Source organism: Heliangelus exortis, chromosome 2 (assembly GCF_036169615.1).
Source record: "Heliangelus exortis chromosome 2, bHelExo1.hap1, whole genome shotgun sequence".
Lineage (NCBI taxonomy): Eukaryota > Metazoa > Chordata > Aves > Apodiformes > Trochilidae > Heliangelus > Heliangelus exortis.
In genome coordinates, this window is record NC_092423.1 from 100835262 (window position 1) to 100860122 (window position 24861).

The window sequence follows — 24861 nt, forward strand, 5'->3', positions numbered from 1 at the left end:
CTAAAGCTTGTTTCTTTAAACAGAAACATATGTCAAAGACATATTTAATAACCAAGTGTAATATAAATATTAGATTAGTCTAAAATTTTGTTAATTATTTGACATGAAAGCAGAACTTGGCTTGGCAGTCAGGAAGAATTTGAGATGCCTGTCTTGTGCAAAGCAGAAAAAGAGAGGGTAGAAGAAAATTTTATTAGCAAGTTTAAAAGAAGGAATTCAAGTTAATCACTCCACTGTGAACTATCACAGGCATTTCAGCATAAAATATAAACATCAGAAATTAAAAAAATATTAGTGCAAGATAGCAGCCCTCCTCAGAAGTACATGTAATGCTATTGTTTACCATTGCCACAATTCAGTGGTATTGAGAGAGTGACAGTGAGTGAGGCCACAGATGTCCCTGGGCTGACTTCAGTCCATTGACTTGAGAGACCATGATGTTCAGTGCCAGGCATCCAGTGTGGGCAAAATCCTGTCCGTGCCATCTGAGGAACCAGGACCATCACCAGCACTACTGGGAGTGATGTTTTGTCCCTGGTTGTGCAGGTCTGAATCGCTGCAGCAGGTGCAAGGTAGTGCCTCCAAAGGCACTTATGTCTGCCTGGACATAGCTCTTTCCCAAACATAAATGCCTTCAGGAGTCTGAATGAGGTTCCTGCTTGGTCTCAAGAGCAAGGCTTTTATCAAGATTTAGAAATCTCTGGCTTCAACACCACTGCCCAAACAACGTATACCCAGACCTGTGGTTTTTATGAACAGCACTATACGGAAAAGCACTTCTTCAGGACCAGCTGTCACCTGCCATCTCCAGCTTTTCTTTCTCAATCCCTCCAACACTTGCACAAACCTGGCTGGGAGACTCAAGGACACCAGCCATGTGACAATGTCACAGGTTTCATGCAGTCCTGAGAGATGTTTACCGGACAGTTATGACTCTCCCTGTTCATCTCCCTGTTTTCCAAGTAACAACTGGTACTGACCCCCACGCCAGTGGTTTCACCAGAAGGGCTTTTTTGGCATTGGTAAGACAGAACAAAAATGCTGATTATGATTAATAGAAAGTGCAGGATCAGAGAGAGGGAAAAATCAAGATTTTTGATAAGAAACAGTGTTTAAAAAAAAGCTTTCCTGACAGCACTGTCAAAACAGCTGTCACAGCCTCCTTTGCTAGCTGTCACAACTTCAGGCAGCCTTCTTGGATGCTCTCATGGATGGATGTTTTGCGTGGCCCTAGTTTTTGCCTTTTTTTTTGCAGATCCACACGGTCTGAAAGGGCAACTTACAGAATATGCGTTATTAACTTACTTAGTGGTAGGTTATGGAAGATGTGAAAAAGCACATTTTTTGAAGTGGAGGCAATGAAATCTGACAATGTCACTCACACAGGAGACATACAATGTGCACTATTTGATGAAGACACCCCTATTTTCTGAGCCAGCAGTACAGCTGTGAGGGTACAAGAGACCTCCCAGTTTATCCCATGAGCCCATGCCTTCGTAGGGATGAAGTGCTGTTTCTAGTATTCTGGCCCAGTTCCAGCATATATTGAGGCCTGTCTACAGTACTCATGAAATTTCAGTCTACTGCTTATGCCGCTTCTGCTCTCCACAAAACACATTTGTTTCTGTGTGCTGTGAAAAGGTTGTTGATATTATTATTATTATTATTATTACTATTACTATTACTATTACTATTACTATTATTATTATGCATTGGAGATGTGAGTCAGAAGCAGAAGTCTCCTGGGTGCTCTGCTTCATACCAGCTATGCTGAAAAATGCCATTTATCATCAAAAGCCTCCAGCCCATCTCTGCCCATGCAGAGCACTCTACTCCCTTGTCTGGTTCCTGATTGCAGGTCAGGGAGAAAGTGCCATTTCATACACCTAAGACAGCTGCATTTCTGGGATGGAATTACTTCTTTCTCGCTACATAAACTCAAAAAGGTAAAGGTATAAGAAAAACAGAACTATAACAACAGAAAGTCTTTCCCATATTCAATTACATGGCTATTTTAAAACTGCCATCTTGGGTCCTACAAGGCACAGTGCTCTGATCCAGTGAAGAATCATTTCTAGCCTCAGAGGGTACGGATTTATGTGCAGACATACAAAGCCTTAATCTAATCACTGATCCAGGACTAGACTTCGTCTTTTTCAGCCCCTAAGCCAATTTTACAACTGGGAAAAGGTGTAAATATTTCTTTTCTTTTTCTTTTTCTTTCTGACTGGCAGTTTAGAGAATAGAGCAGCTATTTGAAGATGAATGGAGGTTTGCAATGCCAGTAAAGTTTTGTTGTGGGGGACATGGAGAGTGAACAGGGGGCAGGTGAGGGGTGGTATTTCTGGGACGTGTGGTTTTCTACATGGCTGAAATGCTGGTTATCTGCATTTTGGTACCACAGCTGATGCAGTGCAGGTCACTAACATAAACCCATATATATATATTGATGCACAAAAGCTTAGAGAGCATTGGAGAGACCATACCATGCTAAATGTGCACACCTCAAGGATTTGTAAAGCACTGAGTAATGATCGGCTGACAGGGGAATTCTGCAGCTTGACCCTGAAATTAAAACCTTGAGCAGACTTGCCATGACAGCAAAAAGTGTCTCTGCTTGCTTTGTAATCCCTTTTTCATTATACTCTTCAGACTCGTTAAAAGCTGGCTATAAAATTTCAAAATTTGCTTAGGATTTGTAATTTACAGCTGCTCTTCTGAGAGATTCACTGTTATTGGAATTAGATGGAAGTTGAGTGCACAGAAGGTGCACCTTGTGGTGACAGCTGTGTTTAGAGTTACTGACTCAAAGTATTTCATGTCAGGCACACAAGCCCTGGTTTTCTAGGGATTTCTTTGGTTTAATTTAAAAGCCCATTTCCCTTTTGGAAGATACGCTGACAATGCCCAAGAATTTATTACACACTGTCCCTTCTCCTCTCAAGTTTTTTTTTGTTTTTTTTTTCACAGGTTTTGAATAACTCCAGGTAGGGCCTCAGTTCAGGCTAAGATATTTTCCTCTAGAGTTTCCGGAGAAGCCAAAGTCTACACAGGAATTTCCACAGTGAGCAACCAGTGGCATAAACCTGCTTGGCACTGATTATTCTGAATAAAAAAAAAAACCAACATGGGGGATGTAGTGGATTGGGGAAGGAAAATCTTGATCAGAAGTGCCATGGCTCAGAGCTGGAAAGAGTTTTTTTCTAAATACCAGAAAAATTAAGCAAGGTCTGAGTCCTATGAGGTGCTCAGCACATTGGCTACAATCCAATAATGCCCTTAATATTAAGCATGCTCTGAAGACTGGAGTGAGGGACAGCCCTAGCACTAAGGACCCAACAGGATCAATCTCTAAATGGGGACAGACATGAACCAGATGGTATTATGTCAGCTTTGCCATATTTATAAGTTCTTTGGTTTGCGGTAATATCGCTCTCTTATTTTTCACTTCCTTGCTCTGCCTTTTCTATAAAACAAACCACACACACTGGGAGTGGAAGGCAATGTACTGCAATTGCCCCTTATCTTTTCACAGGCATGGAGATAAAGCAAGACCTGGGAAAACTGCTGCTTGTTTCACAGATCTACCTTAATCAGCAATACCTGCACAGTGACCATCATGAGTTCAGAGCTGATAAAAGAAAGAAAATGCTGACTCTCTGTTCCAATGAGCTCCCCAAAAATGTTGTGAGTGAGCTGTTGCATTTGAGGCACCTGCATCAGAACTTATTCCAATGCCTTGGGGATTTTTTTTTTTTGGAGGGGGGAGGGAGATGGAGGGAGGCAGGAAGGATGTCTGAGCAGGGACAACAGGAGGCAGCTCTCTGCCTGTTTATAAATTGGGCTCAAACTGAACTAAAGTGAGAGTCCTGTCATGCAGTGCTCAGCCCTCATATATCCACTAAGGTCATCTGCCAGAACCCAACAGGAAGCAAATAAAACCTGAGCTGCCACTTTGTTTTGTTTTGTTTTTTTTTTTAAACAAGATCCCGTCATTCCACTTCTTCCTTTCCAGCACAGTTGCAGCTATCTCCAGAACTTCCTCAGACCTGTGATTTGTTCAGGTGCCAGCTTTTTTACATGGATGTTTTTGAAACTGAGCACTGCCCGCTGGAAGCCATCCCAGCTGGAGCAGGAGCAGCCGAGGTGGGATCTGTGCCTCTGCCTCTGCGCTTCTGGCACTGCTGAAGCCATCACTTGGGCTGGAGCTGTGCACACGTGTGGGTTGTGCAGTGAGACTTCAGAGGAAATTTCTGTGATTATTTTAGCGTTTGGGCAACTGGTAAAGGAGCTGACAGAGGCGCCAGGCCTTTGGCTTCATGACTGCATAAATCTTCTCCTGGCCTTGGAGGGAAATTTTAGATGAACTTAGCACATGTTCGCAAAGAGCTTTCTTTCTCAATTATTTGTGCTTGGGTACCTGCCCTATGGTAATCATAGAAATCATAATTATAGAATCATAGAAATGCCAGTGGTCAATACAAATGGTCAATACAAATAAAATTTTGCTGGATAATCATAATAATTTAGGGAGGGTGCCTGATGCTGTTTTGCTTTTTAAGAAGTTTTCAGTCAGCTACCATGGTACAGAGCTTTTGAGATACATGGATTAAATTTTTTTTTCCCTTATATTAGAAGTTGGTGGTGGGGACAGGAGGAAGCATTAATGCCCCTTTTTTTCATATCTATGTATCACCCATGAAAAATTCTTTCTTAGGTCTAGTTATAGAATCCAGTGGAAAAGACTCAAATGTAGATCATTTTAAGAACAAAAGCAAGCAATTGTACTGCTACTGCTGGTAAAGTAGCTGGTTGGCAACTGAGCTGTATTAACTATCATGTGAAAACTTAGTCCGTGACAAATGTGGCATAATTCAGAGTTATTCTGCGATGAAAGAGGTAAAATCCTTGTAAAGTTACTGTTTATTTGTCTTGTGCTAGGAGCAGGTCCCTGGAGAATTACAAAAGTTCACATTGTAAGTGGTGGCTTGTTAAGTCATTGCAACTTGCTTGTGGTTCTGAGGAGTCCTAATAGGAGGGAATGAAACTGCTTTGGAGAGAAATGACTACCAGACAGTGCCTTTGGGCTTGGTGAGAATTTGACAGTAACTATTGATCAAAAAAGAAACAAACTGAAACTAAGCCATATTATGTTTGCAAACTGCCTATTCTTCCAGAAAATGCTCACATTGATGTAGTTGTCACAGCTCCAAGAGGTACATGAGTCAGTGGGCTGCTATTTTGTTTGTTTTTTCCTACCCTTTCTGTCTATATGTTGGACATAGGCAGAGCTCCATTTCTGAAAACTGACAGGGAAACTCTTCTGGCCTCACCATAACATTTTGAGACAATGATCTGAGGTGTGACATGGATCAGGAGGACCCCAGAACACCCTCTGGCACATCACAGAATCAAGCTTAGGAATCACCTGAGTCTGTCATTCATAAGACAGCACAATTCCCCCAGGTGACCATCTGTAGCAAAAGTACAATTAAACACTTTTAAATAGAACATTCCTATATAAACCAGAATATGAATAATAATGTATGAACCAGGCCTGGCAAATACTGCTGGAAACACAGGGCAAGTGCTATTATGAGTAAGTTTGGGATAAAGGTTCTGTCCAATGAAATTTAAACAAATATAGAAACTCAAAGGAGCCACAGAGCTGCTCTCAATGTTTACATTGTCTTTAGGGTTAAAACCAGCCCATCAATCAAAAGATATTTGAAATGCTTAGAAATAGAACAAATGAGAAAACTTTCTATGGTACAAACAGTAGAAGTGTATAGGTCAAGAATTTCCGTTCAAGATAATATCTGATTGGTTTCTCCATGCAAAATAAACTAATTCCATTTCTTTAGGGAAAGCATTGGATCATTGCATGAGGTCACAGCTAGCCAAGAAGCTACTCTCTTATCATAGTTTCAAGGGAAACAGGACTTTCCTATTTACATATGGTATAGGATAATAGTCAGTATTACAGTGTAATTACAAAATATTTGACCTCAAGCATCTCAAGGGTTGCATCAAAGAAATGTACAGACTTGACCTTTCAAAAAATTTATCACGTCATATCTGGTATTAATGTGTCTTTTCTTATGTTTTCTTTGTTGAAATGCCTGTTGACATTAGTGTGTTTCAGTTACTTGTTTAGACTTCTGAGTAACTATTTTGATTTCACAAATCAGTATTTAATATTCTATTCACAAACTTTCTTCTTCACATAATTCAATTTCAGAGTTTTTTAACAGTTTTGATTTCAATAAGTGCACGATTAAGTCAGTAATTTAAATAAAGTACCACATAAAACCCAAATGCCAAAGTGACGATTCATTTAAAATAGGCTTCAACAAAAGAATTTTCTATGATTTTTCATCTACTTTCATAATGGTTTTGATCTATCCTGCTTAGTAGTGCTTCATAGCTTAGTAGTGGAAGAGCCTATCTACTCAGCAAGATCTCTTCCAATGGTATCAAATGTGTCTGATTTACAAAGACTGACTAGCTAAGTTTTGTTTGATGACAAGACAAATGCAAAAAACCCCAAACCCTCATCTGCATAGCAAAAGCATTCACAAGAAAGAATGGTTGTCATAAAAGCAAATTTTAGATGTTTTATTTTTTACTTATGTACTTACTATTTCCGTAACTAATTCCCACTTTATACATAATTTTTGAGTTTTCTCTTGAGTTCTTTTAGAATCTTTCACTGCTTGGAATATTCTTTGGTAAGTTTTCTGACTGATTAGTATGCTGTTTTGTTTTACACTCACATAAGCTTCACACACTGAAAACAGAGTTAGAAGAACATGAATCTCCACCAACCTCCTTGACTTAGGCACCTTAACATTATATTCATTTGAATTGCTGTCTGTGATCAAAATAAATCCAACCATTCAACCCTAAAGACACAACATCACCTGCAGAGACCTGAATACCTCTCCATTCTCAAACTCTACAGGATTTAATGCAAAACCATGGAACAGCACCTCATTATCAGTCAAAATTAGCATCAAATGCATAGACAATATTTTAGGTAGAGGAAAAAACCCATAACTTGATACTTACAGAATTTCTTAAAATCTAGCCACTCCTTTCCAGCTCCCAGCCAGAGGACAGCTGAGTGCAAGGCAGAGACACACACAGAACATCCTTTGTTACCTGGCCACACAGCTATTTGAAGTCTGCTAAAGAGCAAACTTCTGAGCAGTTACACAATGACAAAATAGCATGAAGGAAAAACACGTAACATCATTATGCGTCAGCTCTTTTGCTTTCTGCACAGCAATTCCTGTGAAGATCACAATGTAGAATTGTTTTTTTTTTTGCTGTTAGCATTGCTCACTTCAAGTTTTTATAGCTGCTTGGAGATCTGCATCATTGTATTTGATTTCAGCTAATCAAGCATAAAAATGAACAGGAATGCAGACACACAGCACTGTAAAAAACAAAGAAGGAAGTTTTTTCAAACCAAATCCCTTTATTAGGCAGTGGTTCCAGTGATGCAATCAGAATAGGAAGGAAAGTCTGTGTTGCTTCATTGTTTTGTTTGGATTTTGGGGTCCAGTGCTAACTTGTGATAATATTTCCATTTGCAAGTGTATTTCTCTGAGACCAATCCAAAAAGTGACTATCATGAATCTAATAGGAAAAATATCCCATTGAACTCGCTAAGTTTTTCCATCATGCATGACCATTACGGAATTGCCCCACTCAGTTTTCTTTCCTGTGTAGTTCAGTAGATTTTGGCAAAGTTTATTGGTTTTTATCAGTTTAGTAAATGCACAAGGTGGATTCAATAGAAATGTACTTACAGAGAAATTCAATAACTGATTAATCCCTGTGAGATTTTTTAAATAAGTGAATAGAGTGAATAGCATAAATGACCAAAAAGAAGCTCTGCAACATGGATTGAAGGCACAGTTGCTTGCAGGGACATTCAGATCTCTAGAGACAAGCCCAAGGCCTATTGCTGCCAAGAGGAGTTTTGGATTCAACCTTAAATATGTGATGTCAATTACATTTGTAATCCAAAGATTCAACTCTCTATAACCTCCATAGTTCAACAGTTAAAACAAACATGTTCTCTCTGCAGACATGATTTATCTGATCTGCCCATCACACTGCATAATTCTAAACAGGATTTTCCAGATGCCTTGTACAGAGCACTCTTATCACCTCTCTAGCATTAGGTAGAATGGGTTAAGTGTGAGAAAGGCCAATAGTGGCAGAAATGTTAGCTTAGGAAAACAGAATTTTTCCTTGTCTCCCAAACATAAAACAGCAGTTTTGCAAAGTGAGCAAATTCTTTTCATCAAATGTAAAATTGATGTTGAAAGTTAAGAAGTTTCCTCCCCTTCTATAATATGTCACTCCTCTCACATAAATATGTGTTGTTCCTTGTTTATCCCTGAGACCTACTCATCTCTCTCAGGTGATCTTCAGAAGATTCTAGATTTGGTCTGCTTTAACCACATTATGGGGCATTTCTCATTTTATAGGTTGTCACAAATAATTGAAAAGTGGTATTAAGCCTTAAGCTAAATATAGATGACAGTAAAGCACCAAGAAGTAAATACTGAGCTTATTATCTTCAGCTGTACAAGTTGCTTAAGTATTTTGACGTCAGTGAATGTTGTAAGACCCTGAGAAGATGGCCAAAGCCATAAACACACATTTTCTGTAAAGCTATCAGAAAAACTCTTCCCACCATCTATTGTTTTTCTGGCTGTTTCTGGTATTTGCTGCAAACCACTTTACTTAATTTCAAAAACGAATACAATACTATGTTTAAATTTCTTTACAGTCTTCAAAAGTTGCCTATCAAATGGTATTGCTACTGCTACATTCAGTGGATTCATGGGGTGTAGGTATCTGTGGGCTTTAGAGTAGCCCCACAGATGTGCATCATTTCAGTGTTTGGCACATTTCTGCTGCAACACAACCTGAGGTCCCCTTTTGCCTGAATGAAATATAAAGTCTATCTCAGTGATAGAAACTCATCACCAGTAGTCTCAAAGGAGGTAACTTAATCTAGCTGTCCACTCCACTGATATAATTAGGAATGCACTTTGTCAGCCTTTGAGGATTTAGCTACAGCTGGCTGGGTTCAAGGCAGTTTCAGAAACCAATCTGTTCTTAGTAACACCATCTCCTTCACAGAATTACAGACATACTTTCAGCAGATATACCCAGCTAACTGCTGAATGATGTTTTTCCACCCACTTACGCAGTGGTCAATATCTTTTTCAGCATAACTGAAGTCTTGGATCACTGCCATGAAATGATTCAGAGACCAAAGACTAAAGTGACAGCTCAAGAATAAAGGTTCTGAACCTTATTTACCATGTTTGAATGTGGTTCCATGTAGCCTCTGGACATCATCATACTCCTGATCCAGCTCATGAATTTCATTGGAAAAGAGATTCTAAAGGACAGTCAGGTGCTCACTGGCCTATCTATCGTTTAAGAAAAAAAAGGATATTTTAGGCTCTTATTCTCTAGAAAAATCAGAACTTGACTCTTCGCATTGATTAGCAAAGTTAGGGGAAAAAAATCTAACCTAATAAAAATTTAAAATCTTCCTCTAATACATTCAGCAGAACTACTGCCTCCCTGCTGTACCCTTGATTCTTCTGCTCCAGTCTGCAGGTCATCAGAAGGTTAATACCTTCATGGTATTGTCAATAAGCTTTCCTAACTCACTATCACAAGCACCACTCCTTTTTCATGTGTTTTACTCTGGTAGGAATCTGATTTGCAGAAATCAATGAAATATTCTGGTAGGGTTCAAGTAAGTTAGATAAAGTTTCCCCTCCAACTTACAAAATATTTGACAAAAACGCAGTATATCTTTCCACCTATTGACTTTAAACATCAAGACCTGAAAATACCCAGGCTAGGCTATTAATCAGCGGAGTAGTCTGCTCAGAAAAAAACAGACCTTTTTTTTTTTTTTTTTTTTTTCTTATCAGTCCTGAAGCATTAGTCTAAACACTTCAAATTCCAGCTTTCAAGGTTCCACCTACAGCTGTGTCAGTGGGCTGGGCACAGGCACCCCAGCCCAGAAGCCCTACAGCTGCCATAGCAGGGTTCTGTGCCTCTTTTCTTGGCTTGGGCAAAATGCTGAGCTAACATTGCTGTACAGCTCCTGGACACAGGCAAAGGGAGGTTGGATTTTTTTTTGCAGACACTCCATTAAAAGGTACCCTGAATCCCTGTATTGTAATTATTGCCTGGCAATCGTGAAATTCAATAAAGCCATGGATTTACTACCTCGATGTTAAATTGATGTTAAACTTTATGGTACTGAACTTTTTTTTTTTCTTTCTTTTTTTTCTTCATTACCCTATTTGGTTTCTTTTTGCCTGTAGTAGAGTTTCAGTAGATGTCAGAACAGAGGCATCACAACTGGGCCTTAAAATACCAAAAGCAGATAAATTTCAGGGTACTCTGAGACCAAAAAAACCCCACCAGATTTAAACAAAAGAGCAAAACACCTCCTTCTTGCTTCACTAAGTCTCCATGTAAGTAGAAAAAGGTTAACTCTGAAAAGTACAACTTACTTTATCTTTCAGAATTCTTGATAGCACTAACATAACTGATTAATTACAGACATCCTCATTACCCACATGAATATCATACTCCTCTTTGAATCTGGAAACCGAAAATGGGCCTCCAAGAACATCCTATGAAAATAAGCCCTGCATACAAGTGGGCGATTACTTACAACTACAGAGACTTATTGTTGCATGGCATGTAATGTAATTAACTGCAGATTTACTTGTGTTCAGAGGCAAGCTGGTTTGGTTTGCATGGTTTTCCAGCATTGCTGATTGTGGCATAGTTAACTCCAGGTCTTGCTTAGCTAAGTCTTATTAAAAAAACCTAAATCAGTAGTTAAAAAAAGCTGTAAGAGCTGGAGTCCATTACAGATGAAATGCATCTTGACCACACAGAACAGCTGCAGAGTCAACTTTCCTCCCAAAAATTTGTGGTGTGCTTCCTAAGTAGAGAACATGGATGGCCTGTATGTTGAAGAAAGCTATTAAAAATTTGCTATAGTGGGCATGTCTGTTTGTTTCATTTTAATTGCTATTCTTTGTCAGAGGCAACAGACAACTTGAAGAAATACTTTTGAAAAAGTTTCCAGTTAATTACTGACTTATGGGCTAAGTCATTCTAATGTTTGCCACGTATTCTGTGTGTTACCAATGCCACATGGGCAGCCCTTGTCTTCACGTGGCATCTATGGGCTTGTGAGCATTGCTCTCACATGTAAAGAAGAATAAATCAGTATTACCCAAAAGCTCACATTTCCCGTAATGTTACCCTAAAATTCTTACGGTTTAATTGCTTTTGCTAATTGAAAGAGAGAAAGAGGCAAGCAAGCAAGAAAGTGAGGCAGGTCCAGGATTGCAGTAGATCACTGGGGATTACAGGGAAATGCATCCTCTGAGTGGAAGACACAAAATGGACCTTACACAAGACAGACACAATTTTTTCAGCAGGAGACTAAAGACTACCATATATTTTGAAGACCCCTCTCCTGTGCTTGGCTAGCTATCCCTGCTTCCTTCTGACCACCCTCTTCTCCAGAAGTGAGCATTCTCAATGTGAAATCCTCCTGCAGCCTGAGTACAAAGGCTTCCCTTGTCTCTGTTCATCAGGATAAGCTTGCTGTTTCCTTTCACTTCCTTGCACACGCATGATCTGGGCACCATCTGGCCCAGCACAGCAGCCAAGTCTGTGAAACATCTTCAGAGAATGCCCTAGACTCTCCTGCTCTATATTTCACCTGTAACTAGAGCAAATATTTTATTTTAATCTCTGATACAACCAGACAAATATTCAGAGTTTGAGTTTTCAAAATATTTGAATAACAGAGGGAAGGACTGCAAAAGGAAGACAGGTGTAGTCACCGTTCATCCTGGTGTCTTAATCTGCACTAATACTATTATTAAAGAAGAAGTCACCCCGAGATGAGACAGGAGACAACATAATCAGATCATGCCCTGTAAACAAAGTTATTGACCAAAAAAAATCTGAATTCTGATGGCTTGGTCCCATTTACACTGAATTCAGAGGTAAAACCTTCAATACTACACCTAAGTATGTGTTAAGTTTGTCTCTGTGTAGAAACAAGGCTTGTATCACATTTGATGTTCCACTGCAAGGTTCATTATTGACCTTTTATTAAACTGGAATACAAAAAAGAGCATTTTATGTTAGACTGAATGCTAGAACTATCCAGTTCTTGCATTGATACTAAGGTTAACCTTTTCAAGTATCTGACATTCTCAGTTTTACGTTTTCCTTTGACCACTAGGTATGATTATCACTGGGGCAGAAAATAAGCTGAGGAAGTATTTGATCCCAAGTTTTTAATAGCCAAAGAAAGAGAAAAAGACAGGGAGGAGGCTCTCCATCACCATATCTAGAGTTTGCAGAGACTAACCCAGAAGACTAGGTAGCTGCAGACTGATGTCTACAGGGGTGTAATTAGTGAGTAATCTACTACTCAGGGAGTCAAATTCAGGCCTTGTATAATTTTTTTATTCCCTGCCCAAATCTGTCTGTTGGAAGCTAGTATTTTTCCAATGAGCTGTAGAAAAAATTGAGGACTTAGAGCTCTAGACCTTTTTTCCATTTCTAATAACAAGCTATGAAGGTAACCTGTTGTCTGATGCCCTGAAGTTTCACTCCCATGTGTTTAAAACATGGTTCCCTTATTTCCCTCTTGCTTTACTTGTAAATGATGGTAAATTATGTCAACCCAGCTGCTGGACTTCTACATTCAATATAGGTTTTCAATAAATACTCCTCACTGTCTTTCTGCACTGATTGGACTCTTCTACCCTCCACAAAAAGACCCTAAACTTATAGATATCATTTTGCTCATAATATTCTCATAGCAACTTTTACAGAAAGAAACATAAATGGCTTGTTTAGTCCTCAGATAGAAATTCAATACTGGCAACACTTAGTAGCAGAGATTTCTGTCTGTCTTTTGTTCATTCTTCTGTCCAAATATCCAGCATAGGTCCATCTCCAATTGGATGATTTTATACATCTGAAAATCCCACAGGCTTACTTACAGTAGCTGAGTATTACACATAGGATCCTAAATAAGAAAACATAACAGTCTTCAACCAAACCAGCTGATAATAGGCTCCCTGTTCCAGTGCTTGCTCTACTCTCCTCAGAGACCAGAGGCTTTAGCAGTGTCTGGAAAGTTAACAGATACAGGCAGGGGAAGAAATGAATTACAGAGGCAAGAGATCCCTCACAGTAGATCAGTCTTTTCCTTGCATCAATTGCAAAGGATGCCAACTCATGCAGTTCTGCTGATCTCTGCTAAAATAGTTCTTCAGGGTAACAGAGGCTCTTTTTTTTTTCCCAAGCAACCTGTCTTTTAAACCACTTCATCTTTTGACTTCAGAATCACCCTTCAAATGCCATTCCAAACACCATCACCACATGTGTCTGCTGGGACTCAGAGGTCAACTGTAAACTACCACACAAAATTCTATGGGAGACAATTCTTTTCTCACTCCAACCCCTTTTATTTGCAAACAGAGTAGAATCAGCTCATATACCTCTGAAGATAGTCTTTTTGTCACCCTTTGCTTCCCTGCTTCCTCCCACCCCTTTTGGAGTCCCTGGCACATACAATATGACCTGAAAGACCATGAAGAAGGCAGGTGAAGGGTCCAAAATCCTGGATAGGATGCCTGGATTCAGTCACCAGCTTGTGACATGACTCCAAACACTCTTCTCCTGGATTCCCCTCCTGTGTTCTTTTAATTCACCCATTACTGTGGTGCAGAACTGCACAGAGTTCTGTCCAGCCCTGGTGGTGGATGTGCTGCCTGCCAGCCTTGCTCCACCACACTGCCTGGCCAGCTGGAGCAAAGCCCTGCAGTGGGCCAAGTGGCTGCTAGTCCTATGGTTAGCCAAAATCCAGGATGTCAACTTGATTGTTTGCTGTGGATACTCCACACTATTTAAGGATGATTCTATATTTGTACAGGGCTAACCAGATGCTTTTCAGATACTGTCCTAGCTAGGACTTTCACTGGTGTTCCATAGTCATGTCTTGCACTTCCCACTACTGCACATTTTCCACACATTTACACTGAATTATTTGGATCTTCTGTGCAAAAATAACACTTTACATTTCATGATTCCTGGCTGTTAGTTATGGCAGTGCTGTCAGTCTGCCAGATGCAATTTGATGGTGTCTGTGCAGGGCACACAGGGCTCTCAGGTCCTACATATTTTTTTGTGGCAGCTCCAACCCTCATGTAATCAGAGATAAGTTAAAGACTTAGTTAAAAATGAATGAGGCAGCTGGCTAAATGCTCCACCAAACAAAATGATCAAAGAGACAGTGCCAGATGTTTTCCATCAGCTCTACATATGGAGGTACCAGAGAGAGCAGCAGGAGCACCAAACTAAAAAGAAACCAGAGAAGCCAACTTTAGTTTCAACCATAACATGAGGAACTGGCTATAAATACTAAATTCCTCAGTGAGGCTCCCAGAGGACATTCTGTAGGTATTTCTAAAACCTACAGGAAAAGCAAGTCTACTATTGTCTGAATTTGTTATACGCATCCTCCCAGTAAATGTTTTATAAAGAATTATCCTTCTTAGCATCTATAAAATGTATCTTTAAAATCACATTTTAGAAAGCTACTAGAAATTATTTTAAAATGTGTTTTCCACAAAACATATTTTTGTCCAACTTATGCCTGTACAGTCTTTTCCTAGACTACTGTTCTGTGGGGTTTTCTTTGACCTCTTTTACTACATTTTAAAATTTTAATTTCATAAGTTTAGAGTTCAAGTTGCTGCAAGAGGTCCAAGTCATTTTAAGATTTACTGTGGAAGAGGAGCCAGCATTATATTTTTGTCTTCTGGGGAAGTTTATGGTAGAGTGAGAGAGATAAACATCAAAAATAGTTGTTTATCTTGCATCACTTAGAAGACATTCTTGACATCACTTGTATACAGCTGAGCAGGGAAGCTGCTCAATAAGGGCTGACAGAAATTAAATCCAGATCACCCAGCCTCAGGGCACCCAGTCTTCATTTCAGTGTGATAAAATCTGCTTCTGATGGGTTAAAAACAAGCTAAATTAGGTGAATAAAGGATCCTCTTCTGGTTTTTTTCAGTTATTATTTCAAGACACTTTATCTCACCATGACATATCTCTGTATTATCTTAGGGCTTCCAAGAGGGGATGAATATTGCAAAAGGATCTGGAGCCATGCTTGTTCAGTGTAATGGCTTTACTATTGTGCCCAAATATGCAAGTTTTAGGCTTGGAGAGCAGGGATCTCAGAAGCTACCAGCAAGTAATTAAATGCAACATAGACATTTCAGATTTCTTTCATGTACTTTTTTTTTTACTTTATAATTTAATGATTCCTGCATGAAAGTCTCTGGTCCTCAGAAGGAAGAAGGAGACAAACCCTACATGGAGAGATGGGAAAGGAATTTCCCTGAAAAGAATGGAAGTGCCAGACTTGCACCTTGGCTAGGGGAGAAGCATCATGTCCTGTTCGATTCTGCCTCTGGTAAGCAGGTTAGAATTGTACTTGTACAGTGTCAACTGCTTCAGTACTTAATATACTGGGCAAAACCACTACACAGTAGATAGATATTAAGTAAAATTACTATTCCAGTGTGTAGAGAGCTGACTGGCTGAATTGCAACCATCCTACAGCTATGAAGAGAGAGGGGACAAAGTCACCCTGCTTGCTCAGCTGGCCAGTGGCTCTGCAGGGCTGGCTGGCTGCAACTGAAAGGATGAAGAAAGTGAGCTGGAGGTTTTGTTTTCCAAAGCTGATGAGGTTTTCCCACTAAATCATTGCAGGCTTGCATTAAACTCCAAAGCTTCTGCTCACCCTTGGGCAATTTTAGGCCTAACACTTTATTTTTGTCACCTTGTCTACCTCAGATGTTTCTGGAGGGGTCCTCTGTAGCCCAATGCCTAACAGCACTGTGAACTCTACTAACTCTACATGGAGAGATGGGAAAGGAATTTCCCTGAGAAGAATGGAAGTGCCAGACTTGCCCCTTGGCTAGGGGAGAAGCTAAGAAGTGCTCTTGCCTGCCTTGTTCTGTGGTTCTGGATCTATGTAGCATGCTCCCAAATTCAGTAGTACATATGCTGCTCTTTGTACGAGTTTTGATTATAAAGATGTTTATCCCATGTATGAAAAGCTTGATGTGCCCTTTAAAAGCGGCTCTAAGGCCATTCTGCAAAAATGTGAACTTGCTTTTTATTTCCTCTGATTCTTATCTCAAGCACATGTAAGCGTCAGCCACTCATTGGGGTGGAAATATCCGTGACTTGCAGTGCAGGATGAGTTCCTTACTGGTAGATATGGTAGGAACAAACGGGCTGAGGAACTCAATAACTCTTATACTTGAGTCAAGGAAGGCTTGGGCATGACTCACTTTGGAATGCTTTGTACTCCCCTAATTGCATAATTACTTTAGAGAACTCACTGACCATTTGGTAAAGAGGTCATGCCTGTTTCCTCTGAGCACAGGAATAACTCCTCCTAGCTTCTCCTAGCAGGATAAAAAGGAGATGTGAGGAAGACGTATGGCCGTGGCCCCAATTTTCCTGTCTATAGTCCAGGAGTGATATTTGTGCACAACTACAAAGTCCTCCATTCTCTGAAGTGAGGATGGAAAAGTGGGCCATAAATTCAAATAAATCAGCACTTTCACCTTTGCACTGAGACAATATCTACATTGAAAGGGATAGCAGTGTGATATTCTGAGGTGTTTTGTACTGCTATTTGTGACATTTGAAATCTAGTAAACAGGATTAAAAAAAAAAAAGGAGGGGATACCACAAGCACAGGAACCTTCCCCACCACAAAGAAAACAGAGAACTCTCCAAAAGCAATAAATAAAAATGGAGCAATAAAAATGCTATCAACAATTGCGGTCACACAAAGCAGATGACAAGAGAAGTGAAGGGACCTCAATGCCCCATGAAAAAAATGGAAAATTAATTTGCTGCTTAGCCTAATGGAATTAAGGAAAGATCTGGCTGGATAATTCTCCTGGATCTCTAGTGAGCTCAACAGTGCAGTTTTCAGGGCTCACCCCATGTGTGGAACTCGTAAAGTAAGTAAGTATGCAAGAGGGAACAAAAGGAGAAAGATAGAAATACAGAGAGCTGAGAAGGAGGTATTTAAGCATAGCTATCTTTAGTCCCCCTGATGCTCTCTTGTTCTGGAGAACGGCTGGAAGCTGTGTTCCCTCCTCTAAACCTTTTTATTAACATAGTCCAACAGTAAATTTGGAAGCTAAAATTCTCCTTTGCCAATTGGTGATCGCATCACTATGTAGGCAAACTTTCATCCTGCTCTGTCTTTCATCATGCCTATGAATTCACCATCTTTCATTCCACAGTGATTCACCTTCTACTCCAGGCAGCTAATGCATCTTCTCCTGTCCTCCTTAGAGCTCACAAGCTAATACCCCTAACATATAAAGAGGCAGCCAATACCCCTAACATATAAAGAGGCATAAACACTCTCCTCCCCCTGGGTTTAGGAATGAAAATACTTGTGGCTGCTCCACTTCATGCTGATGCTAATGCTGCCAGCATATGTTTCGGACATGTGCGTGACTGGGTCTTCAAGAGGTGCAGATGCATGTGAATACAAGTGCTGTGATGCCTGCAAGTTACATTATTAGTGTAAACTTTGGTGTCCATGGGCTTCTCAGATGTGTACTTGGATTGGCAGGAGTGTTTAAGATTACTCATTAGTTTAGAGGTTTATGACGACTGCTTAAATCTGTCCTTTTCCCTTTATCAGTGCCTTTTTAAATAGTGGGAAGCAGATCAGTTTCATGAAGACTGTGGCTGAAAACTTCCCCTTTCTGTGAGAAACCTCTGCTTAGGAGGTTCCCAAAGTGAAAGTGCAAGAGAAAACATAGTTGGGAGACACTCACATCCAAGCTTGGCTCTAGTGAGTGGAGCTGTTCTGCTGATACAAGGAGAGCAGCACTCCACACCAAAAGTAAAGTTTTTGGGAGTGGAAAGAACATGAAAGATCACGATTCCTAAATTGAGAGGAACTGGTCAGCATTTTATCAAACTGAAGGCTGATATCCAAGTCTGCTTCTGTTCTCACAGATATATATCTGAAGTATGGACTTCATTAGAGCTCCATCTAAATAAACCCAACCAAATTCAGAAGAAAGTCTGGCTCTGGGTCCCAACTGCTTTTGTTATCAAACAAAAAATAGACAACACCTCTGTTCATTGCATGTTTTTTCAAATCACTCTCCTGGAGACTCAAGGAATTCCCATGCTGGAGTGGGGGTAGCTGCCCTAGGGATCAAGGAACACCAGGCAGAGCCTACAGTAAAGCTCCTTGCATTAAGGTGGCAGCAGAGGAAACTGTACAGCAAATGCAGTCCAGAAAAGAGTTCTTAGAAGATGAAGTAGGGATTAAGCCAGAGCCTATTTTACCGTTTGCTAAAACGCTCAGTGCATTTGCCTTCATGGATTCTGCATTCCAGAGGACTGCATGCTGGGTTAATAAAATCCCTCTCTTGAACAAGCTTTGGAAACAGGCAGTCACTGACTGCCCATTTGGCAGAATTTGGCTATTGCTGTTAGACAGCTGCAGGAAGTTGAGGACAAGAAAGGGGAGACAGCACCAAAATCTTACACACACCCAGGCATATAGAGAGACACATGGCTTTGCCTCACGGCAGGAGCTTCCAAAATATGTTAGTCATCAAAATGCCAGGATCCTCTTTTATTTATTTTTCTTTCAGGAACTGCAATTTGCACTTCTGCTTTTCTTAGGTGATTGGTATGTGATTTAAACTCCCATACACCCTAAGCTTCAGTTTCAAAAGCATTTAAAAGCAATTAGCATACCTCTAAGAAAAATAACAAAACCCCACATTGCCTTTTCTCTGTGAGGACTCAGTGGCAGATTCAGTTTAGCATTCTTCAATGGGGAAGAAATTACATGCTCCCCAGTAACGCAGTGCCAAACCACTGCTCTGTTTTGGGTAGCAAATCACATTCTTACTGCATCTAAAAGCCCCGATTACGTTTCTTCCCTTGACATGAAATTGTGTATTTTGGTACTGCTCTCAAACAGCAGTTTAACAGAACAAAGGAGTTATCTTTATGAGACAGGCAGGGAAATACACAAAGAACAGGAAGATGCAGCTAACCTAAATAGTGACATTGAAAACAAAATAACTATGAGGCTATAAATAAACAATATGGAATAAAAATAATTATTTTTATTAAGAGAAGACACAGACTTAATTCCTGAAGATAAAGACTTCTACTGTTTCCTCAGGCTTTAGTTCTCTTTTTTTTTAATTAAGCCCAAGAATAACATACCCTACTTTCTTCAACTTTTTGCAGTATGAACTTTCAGACTGCTTCTTTTGGAGAAAATTGCAAAATCCAGACATGTATGTTTAGGAGAAAGGTCAGATTTTTCTAAAACAATAAAATTGCCCAAACTGCTGTTTTTGAACTGTGCAAATACATCCACTCTCACAGGGCAGGGAAGTAAACATATACACGACTGCATTAATTAAGACAATACTTAGTTTCCTGAAACTCACAGGAATTTTCTTACTAAGTCTTTAAAGACGCGATCTCCTACTGTGTTTATGGGTAAAGCAGCAACTGCAGTTTCACAGAAAGGCAAAGACTGGTCCTGACCTGGTGGATGAATTAAATAATCCTCTAAACCAAAGCCAGAATCAACCTTCTGAGCGCCAGACTAAGTCACTCCAGCCTTCTCACTCCTGTAATAAAGTTCTAAAGGACCTGAGAAGAAGCCTGATTCACGTGTTTATTTTTTCACTTTTCCCCTCTGAGGATTGTCTTGTTGCACATCTTGGGCAGGAAACCAGCCTGCTCTGTTGATTTACAAGATTTAAAATAAGCACTCGTGTTCCCCCCCTCCCCGTCCTGCACCAGCAGCACTGGGCTGAATCACTTCCCCGGTGGCCGCAAGAAACATGCAAGACCAAAGTGCTCACGAAGTGGCCGAAGGATCAGGAAACACTCTCGGGCTGACAGACAGTCAATAAAAAAACCCCGACGGAGCCCCTCAAAACGTCAGGGTATGGGGGCCGTTCCCCATCCCTCAAGCTTTACCTGCTGGTGGGTGAATGGCTGGAAGGTATGTCCTGCACAAAGCTCTGCTCCATGCCTGGGATCCTGGCCGGGCTGTGGGGATGGTAAGCTGTCAGGACCACGCTGCCTGAGTCCTTCATCTCCATGGTCATCGGCACATGTCGGCCCCGCTGCTGGTGACAAAGGCCCTGATGAGAGGGCAAGAGGTCCCTGTCAGGAGCTCATGGCCCGGCTCCGGGGCAGCCTCTCGCCAGCGTTTGCTGCCAGGAGAGCCGTGTAACTGAGACACGGCTCCTCTCCCTGTCAGGAAAGCTGAATTAGCATATATTCAAAAACACCGCCCACAAAACAACCCACGGGGAAGTTACTACGCTCCTAGGAAACTAGAAACCTGAGATAATCCTGCATGGGCACAGCCGAGTGACCACAGGGAAAAGTTCTTGCTTGCTTGCTTTTTCTTTCCTTTTAAGAGCTAATTTGTTAATACTCCTCCTGCTCCTGAAACAGGCTCAACTAAGTAAAATTATTTGCTGGTTAAGCAGCAGGATGAGTGGAGAGCACTAGTCAAACACAAAATACTGTTTGGCAGGGAAGGGAGTGACATTTAAGCTGTTTACAAGAGGGATTCAGAAAGCCAATGTCCCCTGCTCTGTTCAAATTATCAAGGAACCTTGATTTCCTACCTGCCAGATCATTTCTGTGGAAGGCAGCTGCACTTGCTTTCTCCCGAAGAGAGATTAAAGTTTCATTTTTTCTGATCGGGCTGTACACATAATTAGAAGGGCACTGGGAAACTATAATTTATACAGTAGTGTGTGTTTATCTGGTGTAATCCCACAAATAAAGACCCTCTGAGACACTTGATAGTTTTTCAAGCTTGTGCTTGATCTTTGTATGACAATGAAATGTTTTCACTAAAAAAGCCCGAAAACAAACAAACAAAAAATCAGCTAACAAAAATATTGGGTCCAATTCTGGAATAACAATCAGAGAAATCTCTTAGCAAAGAGAGAAAACTCAGAGTCCTTTAATATCCTCTTCACTTCAGCGTTTGGAGTTTTTCTGAAAATAAATGTTTCTGATAAATGCCTGTTCCCTGAAAACTACTGTCCTTCCTGTGAAATCATGGGAAGGCTGTTCCCTAATTTTATTCTCTGACCGCTTTTCAGCCACAGCTCCTTGTGAGCACATGGATGTAGCACCAGGCTCTGCACAACTTTGTCACAGCTTCAGGCAGTGTCCCCACCACAGGTGGCTCTGTGAAATAAATCACTGTCAGGCTTCTCTTTCTCATCCCCCTTCAGCTAAACTGCTTTCCTTTGCTCTGCTATGGGGCTGCCTAAATTACACTGTGCATCTCAGCAGCAGGCAAAGTAGACCAGGTTTTGAAGGGCCCCCAAGTGATTCATCTCATCTCCACCTTTTCCCCTAAGCTTCCTCGAGAGGCAGGGCCGTTTCAGTCAAATATGTTGCTGAGAATCATGTAGGCAGTGCACAAGTTAATTTTAAATTAGCCAGCACAGGACACTGATAACAGTACCCTTGGCAGTACTTCATGCCAGACTCACCCAGGAAGCATAAATATTTGAACATGCAGAGTCTCTAGGCTTGCTTTTGCTACGGTGTTAACATGTCCTGGATTAAATGTTTTAAATCCAGGTTGCACTGAGTAAAATAGTGGTTGCTCCCTCTGGGAGCCACCTTGCAGCTGTGTACATATGTTAGAAATGACGGAGATGTTTCTAACTCTGGAGGCATCGCCTACTGCCCATGGCATCAGGACTGCATCTCAGTGCCACCAGTGAGGACTGGGGTAAATGCAATAGGCATGTGTTTTGGGGTCACCAGGGTATTCAGGAGAGGACTAGACTTTGAAAAACTAGGATAAACACAATCATGGATCCCATATCCCAACTGTGTGGAGCCCTGTCTGAATTCCAGGTTAGTGCCTGGATGATGGAAGACCAGGGGTACTAATACCAATATAACTTTTTCCTCTTCCCACCCTGGCCTTACTTACCCCTTCCTTGACCACAAGGTGGATACCCCTCTTCTCTGATGAGGATGAGTAAATTATGAATATAAATTTGTATTTGGCACAAGTGCAAATGTGTATTTTGAAAGTTAATCAAAGTACAATAAGCAAACTAAGAGAAAGGAAGTTATAAATATCTGCTCATACCTTCTAAGGACACTCTCCACAATTTACTTCAAGAAACTCAACATCTGAAAAACACACATAGTGGAAGGCACCAAATACTATCAGAAATGGGGTGCATGTCCTTTAGAAGATCAGGGTGCAGAACAAGTATTGACTGCAACTCCAGGAAAGTCTTTTTCTCCCATTCCCAGAATCATAGAACTAGGCTTTCCTCAGTATCACCAGAACACAAAATGATGGTTATGTGCTTTAGGCTATGTGTAGATAAAGCCCACAGCAGAAATACGATGTATTTTTTGGTATTATTTTTATTTCTTCTCTTCCCACAATAAAAAAAAAAAAACAACAATAACCCCAGTACCAATATGACTTAGAAAGACTACAGTTAATCTCTCAACAGAAAAATGTGTATAAAGAAAAGAGGCCCACACTTATTAAATGGGATTTTCTCTCCCAGAAAAATAAACATGGAAGATTTTATTTGGAAATTTATAATGTACTAGTGCATAAACTGAAGGCCTGTATGGAAATGTCAGACTGTTTGGCACAAGTACAAATAGATATTTTGAAAATAATCAGTCAAAATACATATATCAAACTGGGAGCTAAAAATGTTTATGAGTGTACAAGCTCTTGGGGTTAGTCATCTGCATATGACTGAAAACCAAAAAAACCATGCTAAATCAACTAGAGATATACATCAGCCATTAAATGAAGTTTTAACTGATCTAGTGATAGAGCCATACAGAGAGTGTACAGGCCAACATGGGCCAGATTACTCCTTCAGTTGTATCTGTGCAATTCTATTAGTTAAAGGAGGTTTTATCTCCCAGTTTATAAAGAAGCAAGTAGGAAATATTGTAATTCAACATGCTCGTGCTTTTACAACATCCCCTTCAATGCTAGATCATGGTGTACTCATGGTGTACATGGTGTAATTGTTTTTTTTTCATCTGATTGACAGCTCCACAGACCTTTCAAAGATTCTGGAAATGCTGGTTTGGTGAGAAAAAATATTGTGGGAATGTTTTTCATGGCAACCAGTAAATAGAAGCTACAGCAGAGAATAATCTGTGGGGAGTCTGTAGCCAGTGAACCCATGAGAAGCTGCCTTGGGTTTGGTGGGGAAAGACCTTGTGCTTTTCAGATGTTACGTTGTGCCAAGGGGAGTGCTTTGCACTTTCACAAATTTGGCAAGAGAGATGTGTGTATGGATCAGTGGGCCCAGACTCTGAGAACAAGGAGTGAAAAATCTTTATTAAGGTATTGTTTCAGAAACATCAGTCACTGGCTATATAGCTGTATGATGTTCTTCTGCTGAAAAATATCTGTGACAGACATATGCCAGAAGTATAAATGCACAGAAAGCCACTACGTAAAGCTTACTGAGATGCAAAAGAAATTGTCACTGTTCTTAGTAATAAATGTTAATAATAATCATTGTGGTAGTAACATGATGGGTAACCCCTGTGTAGCAAATTTAATGTCTCTTTCTCGGAAGGAAGCTCTTCTCAAGAAAGTCTTCACATAGATTTTAAACAACATTTGCTGGTTAAGTCCAAAAGGGGCTGTCACCAAAGGGAATGGAATTTGTCAGCCAGGGCTTTTGTCCCAAGATGGAGGGGCCATGCACCATTGTATCAGTAGACCCACAGGGCCCTGGAAAGAACAAAATTCCCTTTTGAGCTACAAATCACACAAAAACTGGAGCGCTAAGTTTCTTTGGTTGCTTCCAGCTTAAATTATCCAGGACAAAGTTGGATAGAAGTTGAAAAACTTTCAAGCTGGTTTTGGATTAGTTTAATGGGAACTTAAGTTAGATTAAGTTTTAAAAATAAGCTGTGTGAAAAGCATTTTTCACTGATTAAATCAAAGAAAATAGACTGTAGTAATACACAGAAAAATGTTATCTAAGCTCTGTGACTAATTTTCCTCATCCTTCTTGTTTGGTCAGTAGCACACAATAAATTTACTATCTGTGTTCAAAGCCAGAACCACTGTATTCCTCTATAGTTTTGGAAATCTTTTGTCTCTAGTTTGTCATTTGGTAGAGAGATGCTTGAGGGGTGGAGGGCAGAAAGACTGACCACACCACAGAGCTGGTATGGCAAAAAGCACCTGGACACTGTGAAAACAAGCAGTGTCACAAAGTCACAGAAAAGTCAAAGCCAGTGATTTGTGAGTCTTCTGCTGCTCAGTACCAATGCCTTCCTTGAAAAAAATACTCTGAGAGGGGGCTGACTCTTGTGTCAAGAAAATTTTCACTGTGGCCCGAGGTCTATTTTCTTTTAGAATTTTAAGCATCATGAGAGAGAGTTTCTAATGCCTGATTTAGCCTCTGTGCTTTCTGCTCCTGTGATACCAGAAGAATTATAGTCTTTGTGTTTTTTCACTATAAAGGTGAGGTGTTTGTGTGCCTCTGTGTGGGCAGCTGGGAATGTGAGCAAATGGGTAAGAATGATCAGTAGCATCAAAATACATCCACTGCTTTTAGAACACTGAAAAATTCATGAGCCCCCATCCAAACCCTAAAATAAAGG

At 40.4% G+C, this 24861-nt stretch overlaps 1 protein-coding gene across 2 annotated transcripts in view; it reads right to left on the reverse strand.

Moving 5' to 3' along the window:
- ARHGAP28 (Rho GTPase activating protein 28) overlaps positions 1-20480 on the reverse strand; it is a 75386-nt gene extending 54906 nt beyond the window's left edge. Inside the window, exon 1 of one of the 2 annotated variants that reach the window (XM_071737199.1) lies at positions 20182-20480. In XM_071737199.1, the coding sequence (XP_071593300.1) occupies positions 20182-20312 (131 nt within the window). In that variant the 5' untranslated portion in view covers positions 20313-20480. The remainder of the gene's footprint in view (positions 1-20181) is intronic. The other variant, XM_071737197.1, reaches the window with a different exon arrangement.
- Positions 20481-24861: the final 4381 nt, after the last annotated feature.